We start from the raw sequence: 24632 nt of genomic DNA on the forward strand, positions 1-24632 counted from the left end.
AGGACCATCTTTTGATCTCCTCTTCCAGAATTCCATTCTTTGTGAATGAAAACAAGTCCCTATGCTGACCTGTGGTGGGTGACTGTGTAGCACAGAGGTAGAGTGAATGAGAGGTTATTCCAAAAATATGGAAAAAAGCAGAAATCAAGAGCTGTTGTTGATTTTTAGCACAGTATTTATTGAATAGCTTATTTTCTAGAACCACTTTATCATGTGTCAGTGCATATTTAGCTCAGGTGCTTATTTTGAGTGGATAAGGACAAAAAAAACCAGCCCACAGATACATATATCCAGGGGAGAAATGTGAATATTTTAAGAAAAACAAAATAAAAAAGATTCAGGCCTGCCAAGTGGTATACTTTATTAGGAATAGCTACATAGATAATCAGATTAGATGTGTAGGCTGGAGCCCAACAATGTTTTTTTTTTCCCATGTAAAAAAGTAAACTTTCACAAGAGCTTGTTTAGCAAAGCCAGAAGCAGTGTTACTTTAAACAGTTTTATTTACATTGCTTAAATTCGCAAAAAAAGATATAAAAAACAGTGTAGTCTGACACATTCAGAAGCATCACTAGTTACATATAGATACAAGACAAAACACAGGTGGTTAAAAAGCTACCAGAAGTTGGGAACTCCTGCTAATACCGACAGTTGAACTGTTAATGAAATGCAGAAATATACATATTTAGATAGTTCGTGGGACAGCATTGCATTGTACAAACTGTTCAGAGATGAAAGAGGTGAACACACAGTTTTGAAGGAAGACATAAATACAGGAGAAAGCCAGGTAAAAGCCTTTAGGAGTACTACACCTGAAATTTGGCACACCAGAATTGGACCCTCAAGTTACAATGTCACACCAATAATCCCATGCATTAAATAATGATTCATCAACCAACTATGGGGATGGTGTGGGGCTTGGTTTTTTAACAGCCCTACCTACTACAAGGGAGTGTATTCTTTTCCTCAGACTTCCACTTCAAAGCAATTCAAAGAATTCAGTTAATCATTTTTGGTGGTCAAATCTCCTCGTGGCCTTTAAACTTACTGTTCATACCACTGTGTTACAGTGAGGCTGCAGGAGACCACAATCACAGAACTCAATTCTATTTAATTATAAACAACTACATTTATAAAATATCTGGAATAAGCAGCTGTACAACAGGTTAACTGTCATACTTGAAAGGTCAGGTACTTCATAATGCATCTCCATTTAAGAAATCCACAATTCAAACATTAGAGTGCTCTGCCAATTGATGAAGTTAGGCAAGCATAAGAGTCATCCAAACTAGCAGTAAATTATGTGATCATCATCTTCATTTCAAGATCTGACAAACTAGTTTATTGCCAAGAGGGGACAATTTCCACGAAAGAAAGTGTTATGTTGGTGAGAAAATAAAATTTGTGCAAGGGAACACTGAGTTTAAATGAAGGCCAAGTCACTTATTCCACTGATTGGCTGACCTGCTTCAATACAACTAAAAGCCCCTTGTGATTAACTTAGTGTTATCTAACATTTTGCTAATCATGGCTAAGTGCTAATGACTAAGGTACCATTAATGTCAGTAACAGGTCAGTGACCAGCCAGCAGCTTGTCAGTCACTTCCACACAGCAGTGTCTTTTCAACCTGCTTCATATCAAGTGGGTTGTTGACCGGCTTAATGTGTGACTCCTCCTTTCAAAGATTGAGGGAAGGCTGACCAAGGAAGGAGACGGAACACCCTGTTGGAGAAGAAAGGAGAAAAAAAAAAGTTACTGATCATTTATTAGCCAGTGTCAATAGTGCAGTAGTCATTTCTCAGCCTTGATACATCACACGAGGAATACGAGAGTGCAGAAGACCTTTAAGATCGGCAGCTTTTGAATTTAACGATTCAGCATTTCTAGAGTTAGAAAAGTTAAACACGTTTTAAAAACTGTGAAAGTTTTTTTTTTTCCTTGTTATCAGCCTTGAGAGATTTGGAATGCAAGAACATGTTTTTGAAGAGTAGCTGTTAACTAAGTATTAGCATACATCCTGCATCAATCTTTTTGCAATAATAATCTCCCTCCAAACTGAAGGCAAGATACATTATGATAATCTCTTAGAGAAACAGAGCTCCCCTCAGATCCTACAACTTTCTGTATTATCATCAGCTCTGAGCCCCAGATGAGATGCTAAACACAGCATCTCCTTGGCTGCAGAAGGCAACAGATATCACAAAGATTTGTCAAAGCTTGCTTTAGCTGTGCCTGGATGGGCACACACCAGGCAAAAAGCTGACTTTCCTGATGCCGGGAGAATAAGCTGCTTCTGACACTTAAAATTACAGTGAAACCAACACATCAATATGTAGCGCTAAAAGTAAACCTCTTTGGATTAGCTGAGATTTTATATTCTTTTCACATTAGACCTCAAGATACTTTCACAAGCAATGCTCTGTCGCTCTTTACAGCACAGCCAAGCTTTTCAGCATATCAACAGGTCACAGCAGTCAGGCAGCTCGTGCACCTGCATGCTTCAGGAACCTGTTAAACAGGGATATTTGGGGCAGGTAAGGATATACCACTTCACTCTGAACAAGTCTTTTATGCCTGTTTATGGCATGCCTTCTATTTGCACTCATAGGGAATATTTGAAAATAAGATCCTAAACTCCTCTTTATAGAACAGCTCTTATTAGATTCTCAAGTATTTCATACCAGGTATCTTTTCCATTTTATAGATAAGGCTGCTACCATAGGTAAAATGAGCTGCTCAAGACTTCCCTGCAACCAAGTTAAAGTCCTCAGAACTCTGGCTAATGAACTACACTGCAGCTTGGACAACTGAAACAGTAATTCAATTGTAGACAAATTAAGAAAAACACAGAAAACCACAGAAAAAATAGATTTAAGAGGATTTGTGAAAGAATAAACTTTACACCCAGAACCAAAAAGAGAACTACACCACGTGTGAGTGTTGACTCCAACCCTGTGCATCAGGATGTGTCAAAGAAGAGCCCAACACCATTTAAAGCACCATGTGGCTTCCAGGGTTCTATAACTGTACCGTGCTCTCTTAATTTAGAGGAATCAAGATCTTTTGCTCACTTCAGTCAGGATCTGATGTACAGAATTTTTCAGCACCATACTGGTTATTATCTCCAGCATCAGCACAAGTGGTGGTAATAATGGGGATAGGACATGGTCTGTCCAAGGCATGGCCATTTAAGCTTTCCAAGTTGGAAGAGGTTTTTTCTTGTGCAGCATTTGAAAGGTGAATATTTGGAGAGCCAGGACACAGCACAGGTCGAGGCTTGGAATTTTGAGAGCTCCAATCAACAGAATTGGAGCGATGAACATGAACAGCACATTTGGCAGATCCATTTAGGCTGCACGTAGAAGATGAACGAGCCATCTACAATCAGGAAGAGGTTCAAGGGTTAGTCCAAACAAGAAAAATAACAAGCATTCAACCTTTATTGATATTTTTACTCTAGTGTTCTTTCTACACCAAAATATTTCCACATAAGCACAGGCCAGGATTCAATTTAAATAAAACAATGTCTGAATAACCGCTTTGACTTTCTTAATGGACTCAGACAGGTTTCCTGCAGTTTTAGTTTCTTACTCAACAACTGCACTGGTATTCCAACTTGAGGGGCTGGAATCCAAACCTCTTTTCCCCTCAGCCTTATCATTCAACCAAAACGGCTTTATGCAAGTTCAGTGGTGTGTGGGATCGGTTAAAAAAACAAACAAACAAAACAAAAACCAAAAAACAACACCACCACCACCACACATGACCTGCTGCCAAGCTGCAGCTTAATACCACAAAGGCCCAAGAACTCTGGGAATAAACTGGAACAGGAACATAGTTTTACTACTGTAAGTTTCTATGATTTTGTGGGAAAAAACCAAAAAGTATTTTTGTCTGGGGTAGACACACACAAAGATAAAAGTACATGACTTGCAAATTCATGAGAAATGAGATATGGTGCTGTATCAAAATGAAGACAATTAGAATGCAAAAACATTTGTTGGCATAATCATAATAAAAGGAAGAAAATTTCTCTACAGAGAAATGGGCTATAGCCCCCCTGGTGGATTTTTTTATTTCCTCTAAAGAAAGGGAGTCCACTGTGGTATTTCCTCCCTTATAAATTCCTATTTTCTCATGTGGGGGAGCAGGGCAGTATCTTTATGTTGTACAATTTAATGGACACTCAAACATACTGAATTATCTCAATACTAAGGTAGTGATATATCAGCCAGTAGTAGAAAGATGAACAGGATTTTCCTTTCTTGGCCTTCCATACTACAAACTACGAAGTAGGTGTTTACTCATCAGATTTACTCAAACACTAGCATAAAAGCAAAGATGATGAAAAAAACACTTCCTCAACATCTAGTCTGCTTTACTAGATTATACTGGAAAATTGAGTTTGGCTTAATGTAGCAGAAGAAAGCTGCAACAGGCAGCCAGGCATAGCAGAAGAGTTGCAGTATGTAGAGTAATATATTATTTTACCAGGTTTTCTTAAACATATATAAGGATATCATTCCCTTGACTTTTTTAAAACTTGCAGACTGCAGGCATCTGTATTTCTCTACCCTTTCTTCCCAGTTGTTTGGGTTTGGTGTGGTTTTTTTTTTTCCCCACAAGATGTCTGTCATCTCACTACTTTGATTGAAATGTTGAACATATTATTCAAGTCGTACACCACATTTTATACAGTATTCAAAATCAAAAGCATAAACCAACATAAGACACTGGGTTGGAAGTTTCTCACCCCCAGGAGAGGAAACATATTCCATCCCTGGCAAAAGAGATTGGTGGGGTTTTTCAACTTAATTATACATGGCTACTCCCAGTTTCTAATCCATGCAGTAGTTTTCTGCCTTTTCAGCTCGTAAGGCTTCTCATTAAAGAGCTCTTAAAAATAAAACATTTACAAATGCAGTTAACATTAACTTCTTTCCCCACTGTGGATCTTGAAGTTGTTCCAGGAAGATCAGCACCAGACATTTAGTACCTGTGATCTTAAAAAGGTGATTTGTTTGGCCCGTGCAGCCAAGTCACTCACCGCTAACGACGACGTGCTCGTCAGGCGGCTGCCGATGTAATTCTCGTTGGCTGAGCTGGGACTCCTCCCCTCTGTGGCGCTGTGGGACATCAGAGCCCTTCGGAGCGCTCGCTTTGGTGTTTTCGAGAAGGAAAACGCTCTCGTAACCTGAGGAGTTTGACAAGCAGTTACAGGCTGGCAAAAAGCAGGTTGTAATGACTGCTACCGTAGAGGCTACTTAATCCAATCTTGACCGTCCACAGGACGTGTATCAAACGTTCATGTGACTGTATCACAGCCACCAAACACCCACACCCAAATGGCCTGACTTTGAAAGGCCCCACATCATCCTTGCTCTTCTCACTCTGCCCAAATACGAGAACATGGCGGGGGGAAGAGCAGGGCAGAGATTCAGAGAGAAGTCAAAAGAAGGTCTGGTCAGCTAGGCTTCCCCACATCCCTTGGTCCTGCAAAGTCAGGCCCCTTTCCTTCAAGTTGCTCTCAATTTTGTATTTTATTTAAAAGATTTGAAGTATTAAGCAGAATAAGTTCCACAACAGACTCATAAATGACTACATAATACTTATGACTGTAATACTTAAGACTATATACAGATATTTCAAAACCTTAAACACTCTTCACCTTCTTTCTTTAAGGAGCTTATACTTAAGAGTTTTAGTTCAGATTAAGTTTCTCCTGTCCCTACTGTAAACACTACAAAACACCTGAAACAGGAATACTAGCACAAGTCTCTGACTAAAATGGTTTTATAGTATCTTACCTTTTTGGATGTTTTCTTTATTGCCCTGGATGCTCTGCTTAAAGTACTGTCCATATCTTTAGTATTTACTTCAACCGAGTCAGGGTCAGCAGTGTAAATGAGATTTTCCTGAAGACAAAAACAGTCTTAAGGGTCAAACATCCGCATTTGTCAAAATATAATTTTCCAGTTCATTAGAACAGATTTAGAAGTTTTAATTGCCATATTCCTCCATATTTAACTTTTCATACATAATTCAGCAACTACTTGTCTTTGAGACATATCATTAGATAAACTGCTGGTGCAATCAGTTTGTGAAACCACTTCATCACTAGTTTTACATTTAGTTTGTCTGATACAGTTCCAAGGGCAGGGTTGATCAAATTAAAGGCAGTGGTAGTTCTGGAGCATCCCTAGGGAGCTTCCAAGATAAACACCACTTTGTTTCACTGACACATCCAGCACACTTCTGAAGTGAAATCTTGATAGCTCCAGCTGTCAAACATTAAGTCTTTCAGCTTAAGGGCAATACATGTTGCAGAATAGCCAGAAGTTTTGGAGGGTTTTTTCATGCCTCATTCCTAAACTCCAGCACGTGCAAAGCAACCTTTGGGTACCTACTTACAAAACTTGGGGGGCAGGGGAAGCACACATGGGAGTGGGAGGTTGCTGGGGTGATTTTTTTTTTCTGTTTCATGTCTTTATTTTGAGAAAAGACAGTTTACATAAAATTTCAAAAGGACCCCAGACAGCAGCTGCGTGGTTATTCCCAGGCTCTAAAAAAGAGTAGTCAAAGCCTTTGCTGCCACCAGGTGGCAAAGTCAATGTTATCTCACTCGCACATGATGCTACAGAACTTTTTAAAACCAGGCAAAAGCACTTAAATTGAAGCTCAGTTTGACATTGAAAGCAGCAAGAAAGTATTATATAGCTAGTACAAAGCAGTAGTTACAGAAAGTATAACTAATGCATTCAGCATAATAGGTTACAATTTGTCAGCATATGATTCTAAATGTCTAGGGGAATGACACATTTATTACACAAAGGTTTAATATCTATTAAAAATCCAAGTTTAAGATGCAACACAAGAGACTGAAGACAGGCAACAGACAGATTAAAGTAAATTAACACTTCAAAATCAGTACTTTTACTACTCAGTACCTAAAAAGGAAGGAAAACCACAAGGCCAAGTCTCTTATTCCTAAGTCCCTAGATCACAAGACAAACAAAATAAAACTCAGATGCTATTTTCATTGCTTAGTTACCTCTCCTGTAACAAGTCTTTAAAAATCACAACCAAATATTGTACTCTAAGAGTACAGTGCAGAACATAAACCATTTCTAGTTTAAGCCAAGTAGTTTCAGCTTTGTGTACTGCACACATTTTCAGCAAATTTAAATGACTGATATGCCTAGATTTTTACATAATTAAACATCAGTTGAAAGCCTCTTGCCCTAATTGGCAGTGATCTTCTCTTCAAATCAGTGGTTTTCTGGCTGTGAAAAGCCCACACACTGAACTTCTAAAAATGTGAGGAGGCCAGTGCCTCCTTTATTTCATTGTTTTCTTTATTTCCTTGTTTTAAGGTTGTAGGCTTCTCTCTATAGGAGGGAGATGCTTCATGTCTCTTTATACTACAGATAAGGTGCAGAACAAAGAACTCAACCTAACTCACAGTTAAACCAAACCAAATGATTCATAATGCTGGGATTTTAAATTGAAACATAGCTGTGATAGAAGCAAGCTGAATACAACTCATTACATCTACAGTGCAGAGTTTAAATTATCTATAATTATTTTGTGATGGTGAAAGGGTATGATTCTTGATTTTTAAGTACTTATTAGCTCCTGCAGAAACTAACTTCCAGGTTGCTTTTCTTTATCCACCTTTTAACCACTCAGTTGCAGACATGCTAATGTTTTCTGCTCTACTTCACCTCAAGCATGTCCACTATGACACTCTTTAGCTTCAGGAGCTTAAAGTCTAAAAGAGAAAAATATTTCCAGTCAGCAACGTGATTCCAGAGCACTTACTGCATCTGCTTTGCAAATAGTGTTGGCCACGTGCCGACACAAGGTCTTCAGCCAGTCCTCCTTGCGAGGCTCTTCAGTTGTCATCTGGAAACTGAGCAGCTTGTTGTTGAGTTCCGTCGGTGGCCGCACAACCAAGGCAAAAGCTTTCTGGCAATCTACAGTTTATGGAAAAAAGCAAGGGGTTAAGACAGAGAATAATAAATTTTCATATAATTTAAGAAAGAACCTGCAGAAGGGTTGACCCTCCATCTGCCAGGAGCTGGAGGTACAGACAGTATGATTTTGTGCAATGATTGTCTTTACTTACACAGATCTATCTTTTAAGATGCCAAGCACAGCTCCCCCTGAGCATTATCAATATTAGTTAAATGAAAATCTGGTTTCACACCAACAGCACTTGTCTCTGGCCAGTCTAATGCTCTGGGCTGGAGTTTGGGTTTCTGTTTTGTAAATCCAGAGCTGTCAAGCGTTTAACTCTTTGACTCACACTGTCATTTGGTTGGCTTATGCTAAGGTCATCTAGTAGTTCTGCCAAATTCAGTTGCAGTGATTCTTGAAAAGCCAAAAAGGTACCAGTACAAGGAATCCTCAAGCTCACACAGACCTTCAAGCACAAGCTTTACTAAAATCACATACCTAACATACCATACAACAAATACACCTGCATTCTATCCCACAACAGCTGAGCTTCATCCTTCATACTCTGAAACAGTTTTCATTAGCTACCACAGCACTTCAAAGCACACAGACCTTCTGTCTCTCTGATGTCCAGGACTTTCTTGATCTGGGAGAGGGGCATGAGAACAACATGCTTGAGAGATGCAGGAGGCCTTGTGTGGCCGTGTGGACTCTTGAAGACTCCAATGACTTTATGTCGTTTCCTTGCGATCTGCAGTCAAATAGAAGAGGAGTCAGAGCTGGAAGATCTCTTGGCATTGCTTCCTTTTTCTATTCTTTTACCTTCTACTATACAGGAAGGCACAGAAAATCTTGCTACTGAGAATATTCTAAAGAGTATTTTACTCTATTTACCACATAAATATTAAAGAAACTCACTTATCTCACTATTCACTGTCTACAGTTCAAGTGGTCCAGCAATATTTGTTACTTAACATCAATACACCCAGCTGAAAAATAATATAAGTTTTAAAAAAACATATCTAGAGAGGAAATAATTTTGCACTAGAGACACTACTCTGCATAACAAATAAGGGCCCTTTGAAATCAAGCACAAGAAAGTCTAGATTTAAGCAGAAAAAACATCTATATGCACGAACCATCTTAAACCATCTTAAGGTGTGATGTGTTATGTTCTAGAAACATCTGTTACTTATGCATGCAGCCATTGAGTGGGGCTTTGCAGAGGAGGTTGGTCAGTTTTTTAGGTCACATAAAAAAACAACATGCAAGATACCTGTGTGTTAAAGTAAGGCATCTTCAGTTGATTGTCTCTTGTACAAGAGACAAGACGAGAAAGAAGCTTTATTAAAAGTGGCTTTATTTTCCTATCCTGCCCTTACAAAAAGTGATGAAGCTGACTCGACTCCCAGGAAGTCACTACACTCACTAGTCACTACAACAGGCTTTTGTATTCAATTTTGCACTCATTTTGAATTATTTTAGAGTTGGTCTTCTATGAAGACAATGTTCTGCTGTAGACAGTAACAAGAACTTTCATACAGTGTCCTTTACGACTTCGAGTTTCTCCACGTAAGTCTCCAAAACCCAATTAGGTTACTTTTCCCTCTAGTTCTTCCTACTAGAAGAGTAGGATTTTCAGTCTAAGGCATTTAATATCTGGATTTTTTTTTGGTAGCCCAAGCACAGACAGATCTATGCCAGAGGTCCATTACTTCCATTAAATATGACTAAACTTTAAAAAGACAAAATAATCTTCTGAGCCAAGGACTCCAGCACTTTTGCATCCCTTGGTACTACTCAAACTCCTGTTCAGATAAACATTGATTTCTTCACATATTAAGCTGCTTTTGTATTTTTGCTCTGGTTGCAAGCCATTAAAGGCTACATTAACACCTTTCGACCATTCAGACATGACTATCTATTTGTGTTGGCTTATACAATAGCTAATGGAAAGGAACATGTTAAACTATCAGCAATCTGTGACTTCTACTTCAAGGGTTCTTAAATTTTACTTGTTTATATCCATGTGTAGTGTCAAGCCTTTTATAACTCAGTTCATGAGATGTACTTATATAATCATCTTACCTCTAGGCAGTCATTGAACAGAAAGAGTGTGACCTGTTCTCCCCTGTCACAGAGGTCATCACCAAGTGCTACGGTTTCCAAACGCTGAACTAAGCTTCGGTGAGAGGACAAGAGATTGGCCTAAGTGACACAAGGAAAAATCTCATTAAGCACTTAGTTCAAGGGCTGGATTAGTGCTTGCTTACAGCTTAGCACTGGAAATCTGTTTAAACCAGCACCACTGCATTGCAACCTCACACACTTTCGCAAAGGGAGCGAAGAAGTGCACGGTCGTTTCACGGGTTTGCAGCTTCAGAGGAGTTACTTACCGGGCATCCATCAACTTCATAAACAACGTCAAAGAACTGCCTTTGTGCCTCTGTTTTTCTTTTGTCTTCATTAATATGCCTAAGGAAAGCATATTATATTTATCTTCAATATCAAGCAACAGTAAGTGAATGTACTGCATTTAAGACATACAAACATAACAAAGCTAAACATTCAGAGATAGAGTTTATACAGCAGCACTGAAAAAAAAAAAAAGAAACACCAAACCAAAATCAGCCCCACTTGCCCAAATACCACATGTAAGCACAGAGGAAACTTCAGACCTACAACACTGTTCTTGTGATGTTACCAGCAGCTGACCATCCAGTTAGTATAGAATTCCCCACCCATGTCCTGTAAGATTTGAACTAGAGACTGATACAATGCAGTTCTTTGCAGCCTGCATTTTATCCCCCAAAACAGGACTGCAGGTTCACCAAGCAGAAGATGTAAGAATGATTGCAATTTAAAAGTTGTAGTTAAAATTGGACATTTACCCAGTTAATACAGGAGGTCTCACTGCTGGAGATGTACACTGCATTTCAAAAGAGGTGAGACTTAATCTAAATAACTTAATCTAAATTAACTCATGGAACAGTGCCAAGAAGAGCTAATACAGGAACAGAGGAGAAGTTGAATCTCCCACCAATAATGTGTCCTTTCAGTGGATATATGCAGAGAACTAAGATGTAAAGACAAAACACATCTCTTCCATTCTGGAGGGAACAGAGAGAAAGAGGAGTTGGAACAGAACAGAGGACTCTGGAGGTTCAGCTCCCTTCTGAGGCACGGAGTCAGCAGAGATTCAGGTGCAAGTGCCGAGTAACAACATCAGACTCCTTCAGAGTTCTGGCACAGAACACCAAAGTAACAATAGAGGTCAAAGGGAGGCTGAAGAACACATACAGTTATGTTTACTTACTGTTACTTATGGCAACAAAACATTAACAGCAATTTAGAAGGAACAGAGATATCAAAATGCGTAACCGTGTTTCACAGAACAACCACAACTTACGTCATCACTTCCTTTAATGATTCAATAGCTCTCTCTAGAGTTATTTTATCTGGGTTCTCTTCTGCTGTGTGTTTCTTAATATCTACAATTAAAGAAAAAACTAAAAATAAGAACTCATCACACATTGCAAGTGTCTGAAAAGAAATATGAAAAACTCAGGTTTAAATTGTAAGTCAAATAAAACGACTGAAGAAAATCACATCTGTCCTGGAGACCAAATAGCCCCAATGAAGTGGGGAACTAGGCTGAGCAGCAATTGTCTTGACATCTCATTAAGAAAAAAACCCATATACAATACAAAAAACAAACCATCAAGCTATTAAAAATAAAAAAAGATCAAGCTGAAGTGCAGAGACCAGCACAGAAGTCTTTTTCTACCTGAAGCAAAGGGTGATGATGTGGATTTTTTTATAATTTTTTATTAACTTAATATTACAGCAAGTGGCTGATACCAAGTAGAACACATGAAACTGTAGGCCTTGCCAATATGAATTTCTCTCTAGTTTATATTCGTTTCATTTGAATCTAAATTATTTTTTTGTTTGAAGAGAGAGAATTGTTGTCAGTGCAAACTCTTCCTGTACCTGTATCAATATATCACACAAATATATGAAGAAATGAAATTTAGTCATAAGAATGCTTTCTGCAGCAGTGGGTCTCATTGACTGCCAGCAAGCACAGTTAACTCATATAATCACACTTGTTTTATATGAGAAAAGCAGTTGCTCATAATGACAAAAAGTAGACATTATCTTGGTTTTAACACCTTCACAGACAAATTAATAAAAATTACATCACTAGATTACCATTTAGTAGTAAAGCAACACTGGGCAGCCTTTGAACAGGACGGATAAGGAGTTCAGCTAGACTTTGGCGGCCACACTCAGGTTTAGCTTGATTTATCTGGGGAAAAGAATAGGCAGAAGGTAGGAATTATTTCCTTTTTTAATTATTATTCTTACAGACACACACAAGAAAAGCACAACTCAGGAGAAACACTGCCTTCCTTGAAATTAGCATTGCTGTACAAATTTGAGAATTGTTTACCACAAATAGTCATTAACAGATAATGTTAAAAAACACGTTATATTCAAAACTAGTCAGTGGCTTAAGTTCTCAGAATGTCTAGTTTTGAAGTGTCCATATGAACCCCTTAGTCCTTGTTTCAGTTGCTAATGTGGGGTGGGACAGGGGACAGCCTCTTCTCTTATTCGTTCCCCCTCTTTTAGATGTCAGTACTTGGGATGCAATTCCTAGTCCCTCGGAAAACACAGGCTGAAACCTGTCAGTTTGATTACTTGATTGAGAGACTTTTGGATACAGGAGTTAAATCTACCCTGCACTATTAATCAACTGTACACACATAACTGAAGAGCTCTAGCATCTTTCTTTGAAGATCATCTTCCTGTTAGATCTCCTCTGCTGGGCTCCTATTCATTAGTCACAAGAATGTTGAGAGGTTCTACCTCCCTGGAGCTTCACAGCTGCCCAAAGCAAGTTAAAAGCTACTTCAGAAATACAAGTCTTGCAAACACAGAGAGAACCCATGAAAGCAGCAGCTCTAGTCATCTTTACAGAAAAGAGAAGGCATGTACAGGGAGGAACTTTTTCCAGCAACAAATGCATATAATCAAACTACCTTGAAAGCTGTTTAACAGAGGAGGAATTCAGACCTCTTATGACAGAATTTTATGAGGGGTTTGAGAGATTGAAGTTCAAATCCTTCCTATTTCTGTGTCACGTTCATATTCCTCCAAGCTTTCAAAATTTCACATTCTTCCAGCTACTGCATTAAGCAGTACATGGTACTGGTCCCCATGTTCTATGCATAGACTTGGTTCTGCAGACACTTACCTTCAGAAAGGCATGAAACCTTGGCTTCTGCTTCTCACATCTTGTAATAGTCTCTTTGCTCATTTCAAAGAAATTCACAAATGGAGGGTATGTTTTCAACAAGTCTTTTGACTGAAAGAAACAACTGTTAGGGCTCTGCTTTACATATTATGCAGCATTGTACATATGTTCATATGCCCTGAGCCATACAAAGCTGCTCAAAGGCACATTTCAATAAAGAATAATAAAAAATGTGTTGTAAACCCATGCGTGCTCACAGAACAAGTTGAGACATTTCTGCATGCCAGATGCCCAAGATTCAGTGCTGCTGATTAAATGCAGCCTGTTCTCACAAGCATCAAGCACACATGTGACAATCTTAGATCCTGCTGAGCAGCTCAATTGGAAAGCAGATTCTCACCTAGCAAGAGGCTTTTGGTGAGAATTGTGGAAGTTTCAGACAGGTATTTTCTCCAGTTACTGCAATCACCAAACCACCAGAAGCTATACCTTAGACTGAAAACTTGTGAATGACAAGCACAATTTAACTCAAAATCATCCGGTCAGCAAAAGCACAAGACACCTAGCAGAATATTTATGTTCAAATGCACGGCAGTCCCACACCTAGCTTTCCTGTTCTATGCATTCTGTACATGGGAAAACAAGGAGTCCTTATCCACTTGCACATTTCAAGTCTTGAAGGAAGAAGATGAGAAGTTTCTGTGAAATGTTATTTTCCTAGTTCTTTACTATTGATCAGAGGCAGAAGATAGCTAAGGGTACAGGAAGTGCCTTTTAATTTCTGAGTAAAACTCATGCCTGTAGTGTTGCAAATTATAGTTCTTGAACTGTAGCTACTTGTAGTTTGCTCATACCAGTGGACAGACACATACAATCCAGGTCAAGTTTCAGTATATCATCTGACTCAACTGAAAAGTCTAAACAAAAAATACAATGACACAAGTTGGACTTTTTTCTCAGTAGTGCTTTGCTTGTGTTTGCTGGCTCCTACACGTGGACTGTTTGTAAGGCAAGATAATAGTTCTAAGTATAAAAAAAAAGAAACAGGAACTTACATATTTAAGAATGATATCACCAATGCTTTTGCTTTCGGTCCAATTTATCATAAGATCTTCCAGGTCTTCCTAGAATACATGCAGGAATGAGGAGGGGGGGTGGGGGGAGAGAAAACAAGCTGAGCATGAACTGCATAAAGCTGATGAACAGGATCAGTGTTTTGCCAAACACATATAATTAGGCGAGTTTTCATGTTGACAAAACAGACAATTCTAAAAGTTGTACAACTTCGCATTCAGCCCTTCCAGTCCACTGAGGGCTGAAAACAAGGATCTTGAGTTTTACTGAACATACATTTCTAAATCAATGCAGGTAGAGCCTGGCAGTGTATCAGCATAAGCCAGCTCTGCAACAAGATGACACTGCTGCATCCAACACACAACAGAACACATCCCAAAGGAATATTGAAAAAGGATACACAGAACACAGTTGACCCAGTTCTAACTAAGAGTGCACAACTAATCTAGGACTTTTAAGTCCATGAGATAGGATTGAAATAGAACTAGCATCAGTCTCCTCACTTGCTATACCAGGGTGTCAAGGAAAGTGAGACCAAGCTGCTAAGCCTGTATCAGCTTGATAAGGATCAAGCTTATTCACTGTCAGTTAATAATAGGGACAGGAGGACACAGCTGAAGGTTCAGGATTCAACTTAAGTGAAAAGGATTCATCATTAATATTGGTTTGTTGCTGCTCCTATCTTTACGACACCAAGGATGAAGGAAAGCACAACTACGTTTAAGCAACTCTCCCTACAGTGCATGCTGCAGGTGAATCCCACCTGGCACATGGACACACATGTTCTACTTTCATCTCAGTCTCAGTGGGCACACATCAATACCAGTGTGATTAACCAGACTGGATCCCAGCAGTTGGAAAAAAAGCAATCAAAAAAACCCCACAAACAAACCACTGAGTTGCAGGCAGTCTGCAAGTCTCTCTATTTTAAAAGCCTACTGTGATATGCAGTCAGGAACAGACATATGCCACTATTTGAAAGAGATTTTATGGATCCATATTTTAGGAAGATTTGCATCATAGTCTATTGTGGGACCCAGAGATGGCTTCAGAGAGCACTTATAATCCAAATCCAACTATAAAGAAACTCTCAAGAAAACAATCTTATAGGGAATTCTAATCAGCTCTTGTTAGGCCTCAGTACCACCAGGTCAACTCTTTCAGAGATTGAAGTGCAAGACAGTTTAATGGGCTGGTAGTTTCTGACAACTGGCTCAAAGCCATTTAAGGAGGGATTAGGATTTCCTACCAAATAATAGAAGTCTCTTATACTATCATACCTAAAGTCAAATTTTTGTTTTGTTGCTTTTGTTGGGGTTTTTTTTTTTTTTCCTTTTTAATTCCCTAGATTTAGCTATCCTTCCGAGAGTCCTTGCCTACAGCTTTAATAGAAAGGTGTATGAGCACTTTTAAGTCAGACTACAATTTCATACCACTGGCCCTTTTGACCAGTTTTGCATCAGATACAGAAAACCTCCTACAGAAAAAGGCATTGAAACGGGGAGAGGAGAAGCCAGCTCGTGAATGTATTAGTTACATAATATCAGACCTCAGATATCTTTAATTAAGCATTAAATCTTAAAGAATACTTTGGATTTGCACATAATCTCCATAGGTTGAATAGTATGTAACACCAGGTAGAATCTACACCTGTCCAGCAGATGCAACTGGAAATGTGCAGAAAAGATTAAAAGTCTCTGTGAAAGCTTCTCCCACAGGGGAAAAGTTGCAGCTTGCCTTGATTTTAGTGTGCACATCAAGAATATCTGGAATGCTGCCAAATATGGTCTTAATCTCTTCCTGTGCAAGGATTGGTCCTCCAAGTTGTCCTTCCTTCTCCAACGGAACTTGAAATAACTGATGAATTAAAAGAAAAAATATTAATGCCCTCCCAATTGCCAAACACTGTGTTAGAAAGTTATAAAAGCAACAGTGTTTTCCTTCCACATCAAAACTTCCTGCAGTCACAAGCTTGAGATGCCCCCACTTAGCCAGAGTGGGTTATGGAGGAGTGGTTTTAAGATACATTGCTATAGCATAAGCCCCTTTCATCTCCTTTTCTATTCACATACATCTTGGCTCATTCTTTAAGCAGATAATCAGCTGCAATGGAAATAAACTTTCAAGAAATTAAGCTCTTCCTGTAAGCTGTTTGCTATTCTACTCTTCTTGAAATAATTTTAAAAAAAAAATTTTCTCCCCTGCCATCTCTCTCTACTCACTAATATCTAAAATATCTGTGCAGTGAAGATACTGTTTTCCCAATGCTTGCAATTTCCATACAAATTGCAATTCCACTGCAGATGCCAGATTAGAAATTGTATTTTCCAGCTCTTATTATTAACAGACACTAAACATTTTTTTGTCTGAAAAATTACATGAGACTGTTTACACTGCCATTTTTCTATGAATCTTTGATGCATCCAAGCCCCCTCTTCCAAAAACCTAGAGATCACAGGTTGAAAACACTAATTGATGTAAACACTTACCTGAATGATTGTTGTTAGAATATCAACGTAGTTACTTTCTGTCTGATACAATTCCTTTGCAACCTGCCATCTTGCAGACTGCTTTAGTGGAAGAGGAGTTGAGTTTTTGGAAGGCCTTGCACAGGATTTTGGTGTTTCTGATGAAGAGATATTTCCAAAAAAAAAAACAACAAAAAAACAGAGCTTTATTACAATAGAGTCCCTAAAAAAAGCTCAGCCTCAAAAGATAAGAAACCACTTCAGAACTTTTAAGTGAAGATAAGTTTGGGTTTTTTAAAGGCTATTTTGTGGATTATTCTATAGTTATCAGGACTCTTTCTAGAAAATGTTTTTGTTTGTTTGTTTGGTTTTTTTTTTTATTATTACAGCTTTATTATACAACAACAGTAATAGATTATTCTTCGAAAGTAGACTGAAACTAATAAGCCATTTATGGTCAGGTCAATGACTTTGCCCCATTATCAGTTGATGACTTACATTCCTGGGAAGTTTTAGACATGACAGTTTGCTGGCACAAATAGTGTTACCTCAACAGAACATTTCAAAGACCTAGGAATGGGCTCTGCAGGAATTTTCCCCTTAGTTCCTTTAGAAAAGAATCTTTGCCCTCCTTGCTCCAAGTAGCCTACTAGAGAGTATTTTAGATTATTTACAGTTGACTATGTTGCTTATTTGCTACACAGACTTCCAGCAGAGCATTTGAAGCATTTTGGAATAACATTGGACTGTACTTCCTATTTATCAAGTCTATACCTTTTCCTTCAGATATGAATGTGCTCGCTGTGATGACAAGAGGCCTCTGTCTGAACTCTTCACTCCAATTCTTTCTGCACACTTCGAGAAGGCAAAAGCCCGGAATTACTGAGCAAATCCGTAGCAAAACCCGTAAGACTTCCCTTGCACTACCATTTCTGCTTGTATGCAAGAGCTCCTAAACATTCTGTGTCTGAACGGAAGTTTTTAGCTCTACCTCCATTGGTAGCACCCGACTCCGGAGTGTTGGAAATATCCAGCAAGGACCCAATGGAGAGCGAGTGCTCAGCTGAGGGGCGTTTGCGGGGAGGGAAGGGGGACACGTCTGTTTCCCTGGTCAGTTGTGCAAGAGTCTCCTTCAAACGGCGCCTTTTGCGGTTGCTGTTTGGAGTGTTCAGGGAAAGCAGAGACACGGACTTCTTGAAGTCAGGACTCTCTGACTGCAGTAAGAGAAAACTCAGTTTAGTGCTTTTATTCACTGTGTCCAGTTCAACGCAGTGCAAAGACAAGTTAATTGCAGAGATCAGCACACAACACAAAAAGAAACTCCTTAGGAGAAGTTGATGGAAAATGGGTAAAGCCTTCCCCTCCCTCTTCTATACTCAAAACCACAGCGAGATCTTGTTTGACTTCCCACCTTTGGGAAGCAGAAAGAAATTTTTCCCAAATTAGCATTCTGGGTATAAAGTTTAAAATGGATTATCTGGAACTTAAATGGTGCATTAAGACATGTGATCTCTGGCCCCACACATACTACTGTGCATGCTAATTTTACCACCAAACACATGCTGTGCATTGTGGAAGAGAGTTCAACACACCTTCTCAAATAAATACATGGATTCTCCAGCTCTGGCATCCATTTGAATGCTTCCCCAAAACCACTGAAGGAAAAAGAAAACACGCATTAAGAACACATTACAGAGCTTCACCCAAAGTTTAAAATATTCAAAATAGTATATAATAGTAACACAGTCAGTACAAGAGAGAGATTTTTTCAGAATAAGCCACATGTCTGTATTTATCACACAAAGTACTACACAGCAGGATTCTTTTGAGAATTTCCAGCACTAACCTCTTGCTTTACAACATAAAGTTTTTGTAAAGGCTCAAATGGAAGATCTTTTACTGTACTTTCTTCAACCACTAAGTGCGTACACCTTTCATCACCAACAGGTAAATAATGTCCTCCTAGATAAAAAAAAAAGAAAGGTAAGTTAGCAAGAGCAGAAATGTTATAGTTAGAAGTTAGTATCTCACTTGATAGTTCTGTGGCACCTATCATTATCAAGAACTCCACCCCATTCTTCACACAGGTCAATTTTCATAAACAACAACCTTGCATTTCTGTCATTTCTTCCATGTTAGCTTTCTCATCATCAGAGAATCCCAGGAAACTTAGCATGCAATCCTGGAAGGGAGGAACCTTGAACTGATTTCTAAAGTCATCATCAGCTGCACAGAAATCACTGAAAGAAAAAGGATGCACAAAAAAAGTCACTAAATCAGTGCTATGTCACTGTTTAAGCAGAAGCTCACACACTGCAGGTGAACAGGATGCAAGGTGAAGGCTGAAGGAAAAGAAACACCTACGTTTCATTTCTTTTCTCCCAGGCCTTATAAATCCACTCAGTTTTCATGATAGGAACACCAAGGCTTACAGCAATCTACAAAACAGGAAAAGCACAAGTTGAACCAAATATTTCCTTTTAAATCTTTCCCATGTCAAGAAAAATTTGTAACCTTCCTTTTACTTTTCAAGACAGATAGTACAAAAAGTGAATACACTCCTTCAAGAGTCATATCCAACTGCAACTCCTCAGTTAGAATGTATGAATTCAGTAAGAGATCAGATCAATAGCTCTTTTGACACTTACTCAGAAGTGCACCATTTTGTTAGTCTGATATCCTTCATCACTCACAAAAACACAAAATCAAATCTCTGTTCCAGTGGAATATGAGATCTCTTTTTTGCTTTTGATACTTTGTATGAAGACAAAAATCCCAGCCTGTTGTACCAAAGAGAAAGTGACTCTTCCAAAGGTAACTGTCATGACTGCTTGAGAGATTGTAGAGTTTTCACACTTTTTTCCCCTCTGGGTTGGTAGAAAAGAGTGTTTGAACAGAAAGTAGGACTTCTCTTCCAACTGGAAGTTTAAAAAGAAACTAGAAAAAAGCAACAGCCTACTAACATTTCAAACAAGGGAGAGGCAAGAGGCATAAACACTGTAAAAACCTATTAAAATTTATTTACTTCTAAACCAAACATACATGTCCTGAAGTCCCTTTTCATATCAGAAAAAGCACACTTGTGTCTATTTATACATAAAAGAAGATTTGATTCCTTATCTGTGATGTCAAAAATCATTTTTAAAAGAAGTTTAGTACTAAGTTTATTGCAAGTTACCTCGAAATTTATTGTTTGGACAGACAAAAAAACAGGCACGTTGATACATAAACACTTGTTCCTCGATGTCTTAAAAGTACTGGTAACATCAATACTTAAGCATTTTGAATCTTGTAATTTACTATACTTGTCTATTTCCAAACCTGTGCATTCAGGCAATTTATGTTATTTAGATCTCCAACAGAGAGAAAAATATGCCAGAGCTCAACACCAGATGGAGATCAACTCACCATTACAAGTTATTGCTGTTAGTACAGGAAAAAACAGCAGCTTTTGAGCTGAAGTATAATTAATGAACTTAGTCTACGATAGCCAAATTCCAAAAGTTCCCATGAACTCAAGCTTACATACTCTGAATTTGTCTCCGTGTGTTGAGTTCGCCACCAGGTGAGTAACTTTTGAGCTGAAGTCCCTTCGGATAATTCCACCCATGTGATGAACCAAGGTCACCAGCTTAACCTGAAAAAGATGAAAAATTTTCAGTACATTTTGAAGAGTGAGAGCAGTATAAAGAGCAGTTTACAAAGCAAGCTACAGAAGGTTACATTAAATGTCTAGGAATACAAATACTCTGATCTGTTCTTAAAACAACTTGTTCACATCTGCAGGAGAAGATATAGCTGATATGTCAAAAGAGCTATAAACATTTCTTTTTATTTCAACATTTAATACAGCCTTGCTTTGTAGTTTGTATTTGTAGTGTATGAAGACTGTCCAAGTCACCAGTACTCTCAGGATCATCCCACACAATGCCTTCACCTTTTCACACATAATAGATTTGAAGCATGTTTTTCTCATTGATTTAGTCAATTCTTGATCAAATTTAGCTAACCCTAACACTGAGCATAGGCTTCTGTTTTGGGATTTTCTTTACCCCAGACAAAGACATGGAGCCATATTTCTCCTCCCTACCATCTCAAGTCAGGGTTAAACCCTATGGGTGATAGAACAGGAGAGTATCTTGAAAAGAAACTTGATATATAGCTTTACCAATCAAAAAAAAAAAAAAAAAAGTCTTACTAATTCTTCTTTCTTTCTGAATCCTGTAAAGCACAGTACCAAGTTCAACATACTCGCACAGTACAGTGGACGACAGGAGAATGGTAAAGGCTAAAATAAAAAGTAAGTTTATTAGTCAACAGGATACTGCTCCCAATAAAGTTTTCACATCACCTTTAATACAGTACTGCTATTTCTAGCATTAGAAATGCACCAGACACTAGTTCAAGTATTCAGTTATACCTCAGCTGCAGGCCTGTCAGTGTTCTGATAAAGCAACTAGAGCATCCCCAAGTTCCACAAGTAGCATTCCACCCTTTTATTTCCTCCCCAGTCCATCTGTTCTACGTGACAGCTTTTGGAAATATATATAATATAAAGTGTCTGCTGGAGAATCACCTGTATGCTGCCTTTCCTAATAGCAACTGGTAGTCAACAACTCCCACAACTGCTGCAGTAGTTGCAGCCTTACTGCTGTCTGCCAGCACTTACTCATTACATGCAATATTCTAACACAGTACTAGAAACTTGTTTGTTCTTGAAATTCTCTTGCTAGGAATGTTTATGATTGATTGGAAAAGAGAGATTTTATTGTGAACACTTAATATTTAGAACTCAGCTGATTTCACCAGCCAGCACATACCTCTCCCTTCTGTGCACAGTGCAGTACGACTGGCGGTCCGATGACACGGCAGTCGGCTTTGCAGAGGTTGGGAAAGATGGAATCTTGGAAGTCTGATACAACGAAGACAGTCTCAAACTCTGGAGAATCAGAATCTCCAAGCTCTTCTATTGTGTCTATCTTTATGTAGGGCACTTTAATTTCCTTAATGGACAGGGATGAAAGGGAAGGCATTATTCAGGCAATGCACTTGCATTAGTGTCAAAATTCAACTGATTTTTACTTCGGATCATTAGAAAAATGTATGATTCAGATTTCAGAGGCAGACTCAGGATTTGTGAAAGCTGAATGTATAAGAATATCTATGCATAAGAATATCTCCAGCATAAGAATAGCTATGAACTGCTGAATGCTTTAAGACTGAATGTCTTAAAGCAATTCCTGTTGCTTTAGTAGTTTGTGTATCAGTTCACATTGATAATATAGGATTGGAAATAGCCAGATAGAAAAAAAATCCCTAAGCTCAAAGGATAAATGACATTTCAGACTGTCAGCATCCAATTTACAACAGCAACCTCAGCACTGCAGAACATCTGAAGAATAGAAATAGATTTTGTTCACTACTTGGTATTTTAAGGGGTCTAAAAATTCAGTCCATTCCAATTTCAGTCCTTAGTTAAATTTTTTAAAATGTTTTTCACATCAAGAGATGGAGAAGCATTTCTCATACTTCAGTTTAAATGCAGCTTTCAATTGAAAAAGAAGTCAATTGACATTACAAAGTCAGTTCATAGCAAAAACTTATGTGCTGGCTGAATACGAGCATGCAGTTGGAGGTCTCCATGGATAGTTCTACTCCCCTGTTAAAAAACACCACTAGGTAAGAGGTGCAGGTATTATCTCCATATTTAAGAAAGTGTTTGTAAAAAAAAAGTGCTGTGACACCGTGAGAAACATTAGCATATATTGTCACCATTGTGCTCAATTAATCCAAATTAAAGTGTGTGCACATTTCAGTCCCAGTGAACATGCTGCATGCAATTACATGTGCTTAATTGCATGACATACCATATGGATAATACTTTTTATTAATTTTTCTTCTGATTTATCAGGACTAGTTTTCTTTATCTTTATAACAGGTACTTCCATTATCTTAATGCTCTGTGGAAGAGGAGAACTTTAGTACAGAAGCAAACTGGTTACCAGAAGTCTAAAGGCATAACATGTCATTCCACCAACTGTTTTATCTCAGACCCACATACCTCCAAGGCTTTCAGAAGCTCCTCACGTTTCCCTGCTTCCTGAACCAAAACCACTCTTGTTTCTATTTGAGGCATTTCTTCTGTTTATAGAGAAACAAGGATAATATTTGTGTTTAACAGAAAAATCCATGTTAATTCCAAATCAAGCAATAACGTATAGAAGAATACAGGCAGCCAGCATCCTGTTAAGATACCTTCTTTATCAGGAACAAGCCTGAAAATAAGTGTTACCTCAAGAAGTCTGTCCTTTAATTAAGGCACACCATTGGTTTAGAGCCTAAACTTTCTAGTATGAGGTAAAATAACATCCTGTAATCAACATCCAGTTACCTTACAGTCAAACCCAAAAAAATTATTGAGTTAATGCTTCCAGCAGAATTAGATACCAACACCTGCTGGAAAACAGATAGCTGGTATCTCTTCTGTGTTCCTGGTTGACAAGTTTCATTTCTTCCTTGGTGAAACTGAGCAGTTACTAGAAACACCAGAACCGAAATCAGATTTCTTGTTCTTTGTCTCCATGTATTAATAAGCCTTCAAAATATTAGGGACAAGTGTTGCCTCCATGTCATTTGCACCAAAGGAGCACCACTAAATTTTGGCTACTACACTGCAGGAAAACAAGAATGTCTGTTGTTGTCGGTTTATTAATTTCAATAATTGCTTTTGAATTAATTTTAGGCTCGGGATTGTTAATCTGTCTACCTCATAATACCTATTAATCTGTCTACATGTACACAACAGAGCAGCTCTAGTTTTCAAACACTGGTGTCAGAATGTCACCTGAAATGATTTATTCCACAGAAGAGGCATCAAATGGAACTGACAGCTTTCTGCACAACAGCCAGAAGACTTGTTCAGTTTGGGCTGTAACCCCAAAGTTTTATAAAAAGATGAGTTAAAAAAATGTGACAGTCCCTTTGTTGATGAAAGGATACCAGATCAACACCCTTCTGTGTCCTCTACAATTCTGGAGCTCAGCAAATCCCTTTTGGTTTTTCCAAACTACAAAACGCCTACAAAGTAATCAATCATCACAATAATCATTAAAATAAGCTTCCCCCATTACCTTCAACATCCAAAACAGACCCAGGAAACGCATTGTCTTTGGAGGTTTCTATAATTTTTGAATCAAGAACAGAAGAATCAGCCAAGAGGCTCCTCCCGGTCTCGGACACCAGCGTGCTGCTGTCAGCCATGATTATGCCTCGCTTCTCTCTTCAACAGCTGGAAGGCAGAGGGGTTAAACTGAGTTACAGCTGCAGAAAGCTCATTAGTAAGAGTCCTGTTACTCGGGCAGCTGGAAGTGACCTCAGAAAAGAAAACATTCAGACACTTACTGAACTCCCACTCACACTGACAGGGAAGTTCTGAAAGAGCATCAGGAGCCACACGGTTGATAAAGGACCGACAACAAACCAGAAGTGGTTCTGTAATTCATTTGCACAGAGAGCTGCAGATCTGAGCAGCAGGGAAGCACTAACTAACTGGTGCTCATTTAAAAAAGCTTAACCACAAAGCATTAGCAAAACAAAAGCATTTGTTCCCTTCAGTGACAAACTATTGTAAGCTAGAGCTGAGACCAAGATTAACGTTGCTGAAATGAAACATTAGCAGAAGAATTAGGGTAGGCAAAGGAACTTGATAAAATTTAATTTTTCAGGTGAACTGGTCAGAGATACTGCAGGCAAAAATGAGCACCCAGAGAGCAAAACAGCACTATTTACTCACAGAAAAATTAAAAATGCATAAGAGTCTCTACAAAGCTAATAAGCATATATATGTCTATCTGTATGGTCTAGTCTA

The 24632-nt window shown here is 38.5% G+C and overlaps 1 protein-coding gene and 1 long non-coding RNA gene across 5 annotated transcripts in view; one reads left to right on the forward strand and one right to left on the reverse strand.

The window, feature by feature from the left end:
* LOC126636175 (uncharacterized) overlaps positions 1–18016 on the forward strand; it is a 52066-nt gene extending 34050 nt beyond the window's left edge. The window contains exon 3 of the long non-coding RNA XR_007627927.1: positions 17552–18016. This is a non-coding gene — a long non-coding RNA (uncharacterized LOC126636175). The remainder of the gene's footprint in view (positions 1–17551) is intronic.
* Positions 220–24035, reverse strand: ECT2 (epithelial cell transforming 2). Of its 4 annotated transcripts, none has more exons than XM_050308083.1 (24): positions 23896–24035; positions 22827–22906; positions 22633–22725; positions 21586–21768; positions 20964–21053; positions 20295–20402; positions 19130–19203; positions 18875–19005; positions 18612–18727; positions 18358–18420; positions 17757–17979; positions 16787–16923; positions 16035–16154; positions 14279–14347; positions 13224–13334; positions 12176–12272; positions 11370–11451; positions 10357–10435; positions 10049–10168; positions 8573–8711; positions 7823–7977; positions 5809–5916; positions 5049–5195; positions 220–1723 (listed from the first exon to the last, which is right to left on the reverse strand). In XM_050308083.1, the coding sequence occupies exons 1-24, from the start codon at positions 24023–24025 to the stop codon at positions 1634–1636; spliced, it is 2745 nt and encodes a 914-aa protein (XP_050164040.1). In that variant the 5' UTR covers positions 24026–24035; the 3' UTR covers positions 220–1633. The 4 variants fall into 4 exon arrangements, with proteins under 4 accessions (XP_050164040.1, XP_050164041.1, XP_050164042.1 ...); XM_050308085.1 differs by lacking the exon at positions 220–1723 and adding an exon at positions 2717–3379; XM_050308084.1 differs by lacking the exon at positions 22633–22725.
* Between the last annotated feature and the right edge of the window lie 597 nt (positions 24036–24632).

This window comes from Myiozetetes cayanensis, unplaced genomic scaffold (genome assembly GCF_022539395.1).
Source record: "Myiozetetes cayanensis isolate MyiCay16 unplaced genomic scaffold, myiCay2020 scf13, whole genome shotgun sequence".
Classification (NCBI taxonomy): Eukaryota; Metazoa; Chordata; class Aves; order Passeriformes; family Tyrannidae; genus Myiozetetes; species Myiozetetes cayanensis.

Coding starts and splice junctions, on each gene's coding strand:
- ECT2 (XM_050308085.1), bottom strand. CDS start 24,025: ATGGCTGACAGCAGCACGCTGGTGTCCGAGACCGGGAGGAGCCTCTTG. Junction 21,054..21,585: donor ACTGTGCACAGAAGGGAGAG/GTATGTGCTGGC, acceptor TTTTTATTTTAG/CCTTTACCATTCTCCTGTCG. Junction 18,728..18,874: donor AGAAATGACAGAAATGCAAG/GTTGTTGTTTAT, acceptor TTTTTTATCTAG/GAGGACATTATTTACCTGTT.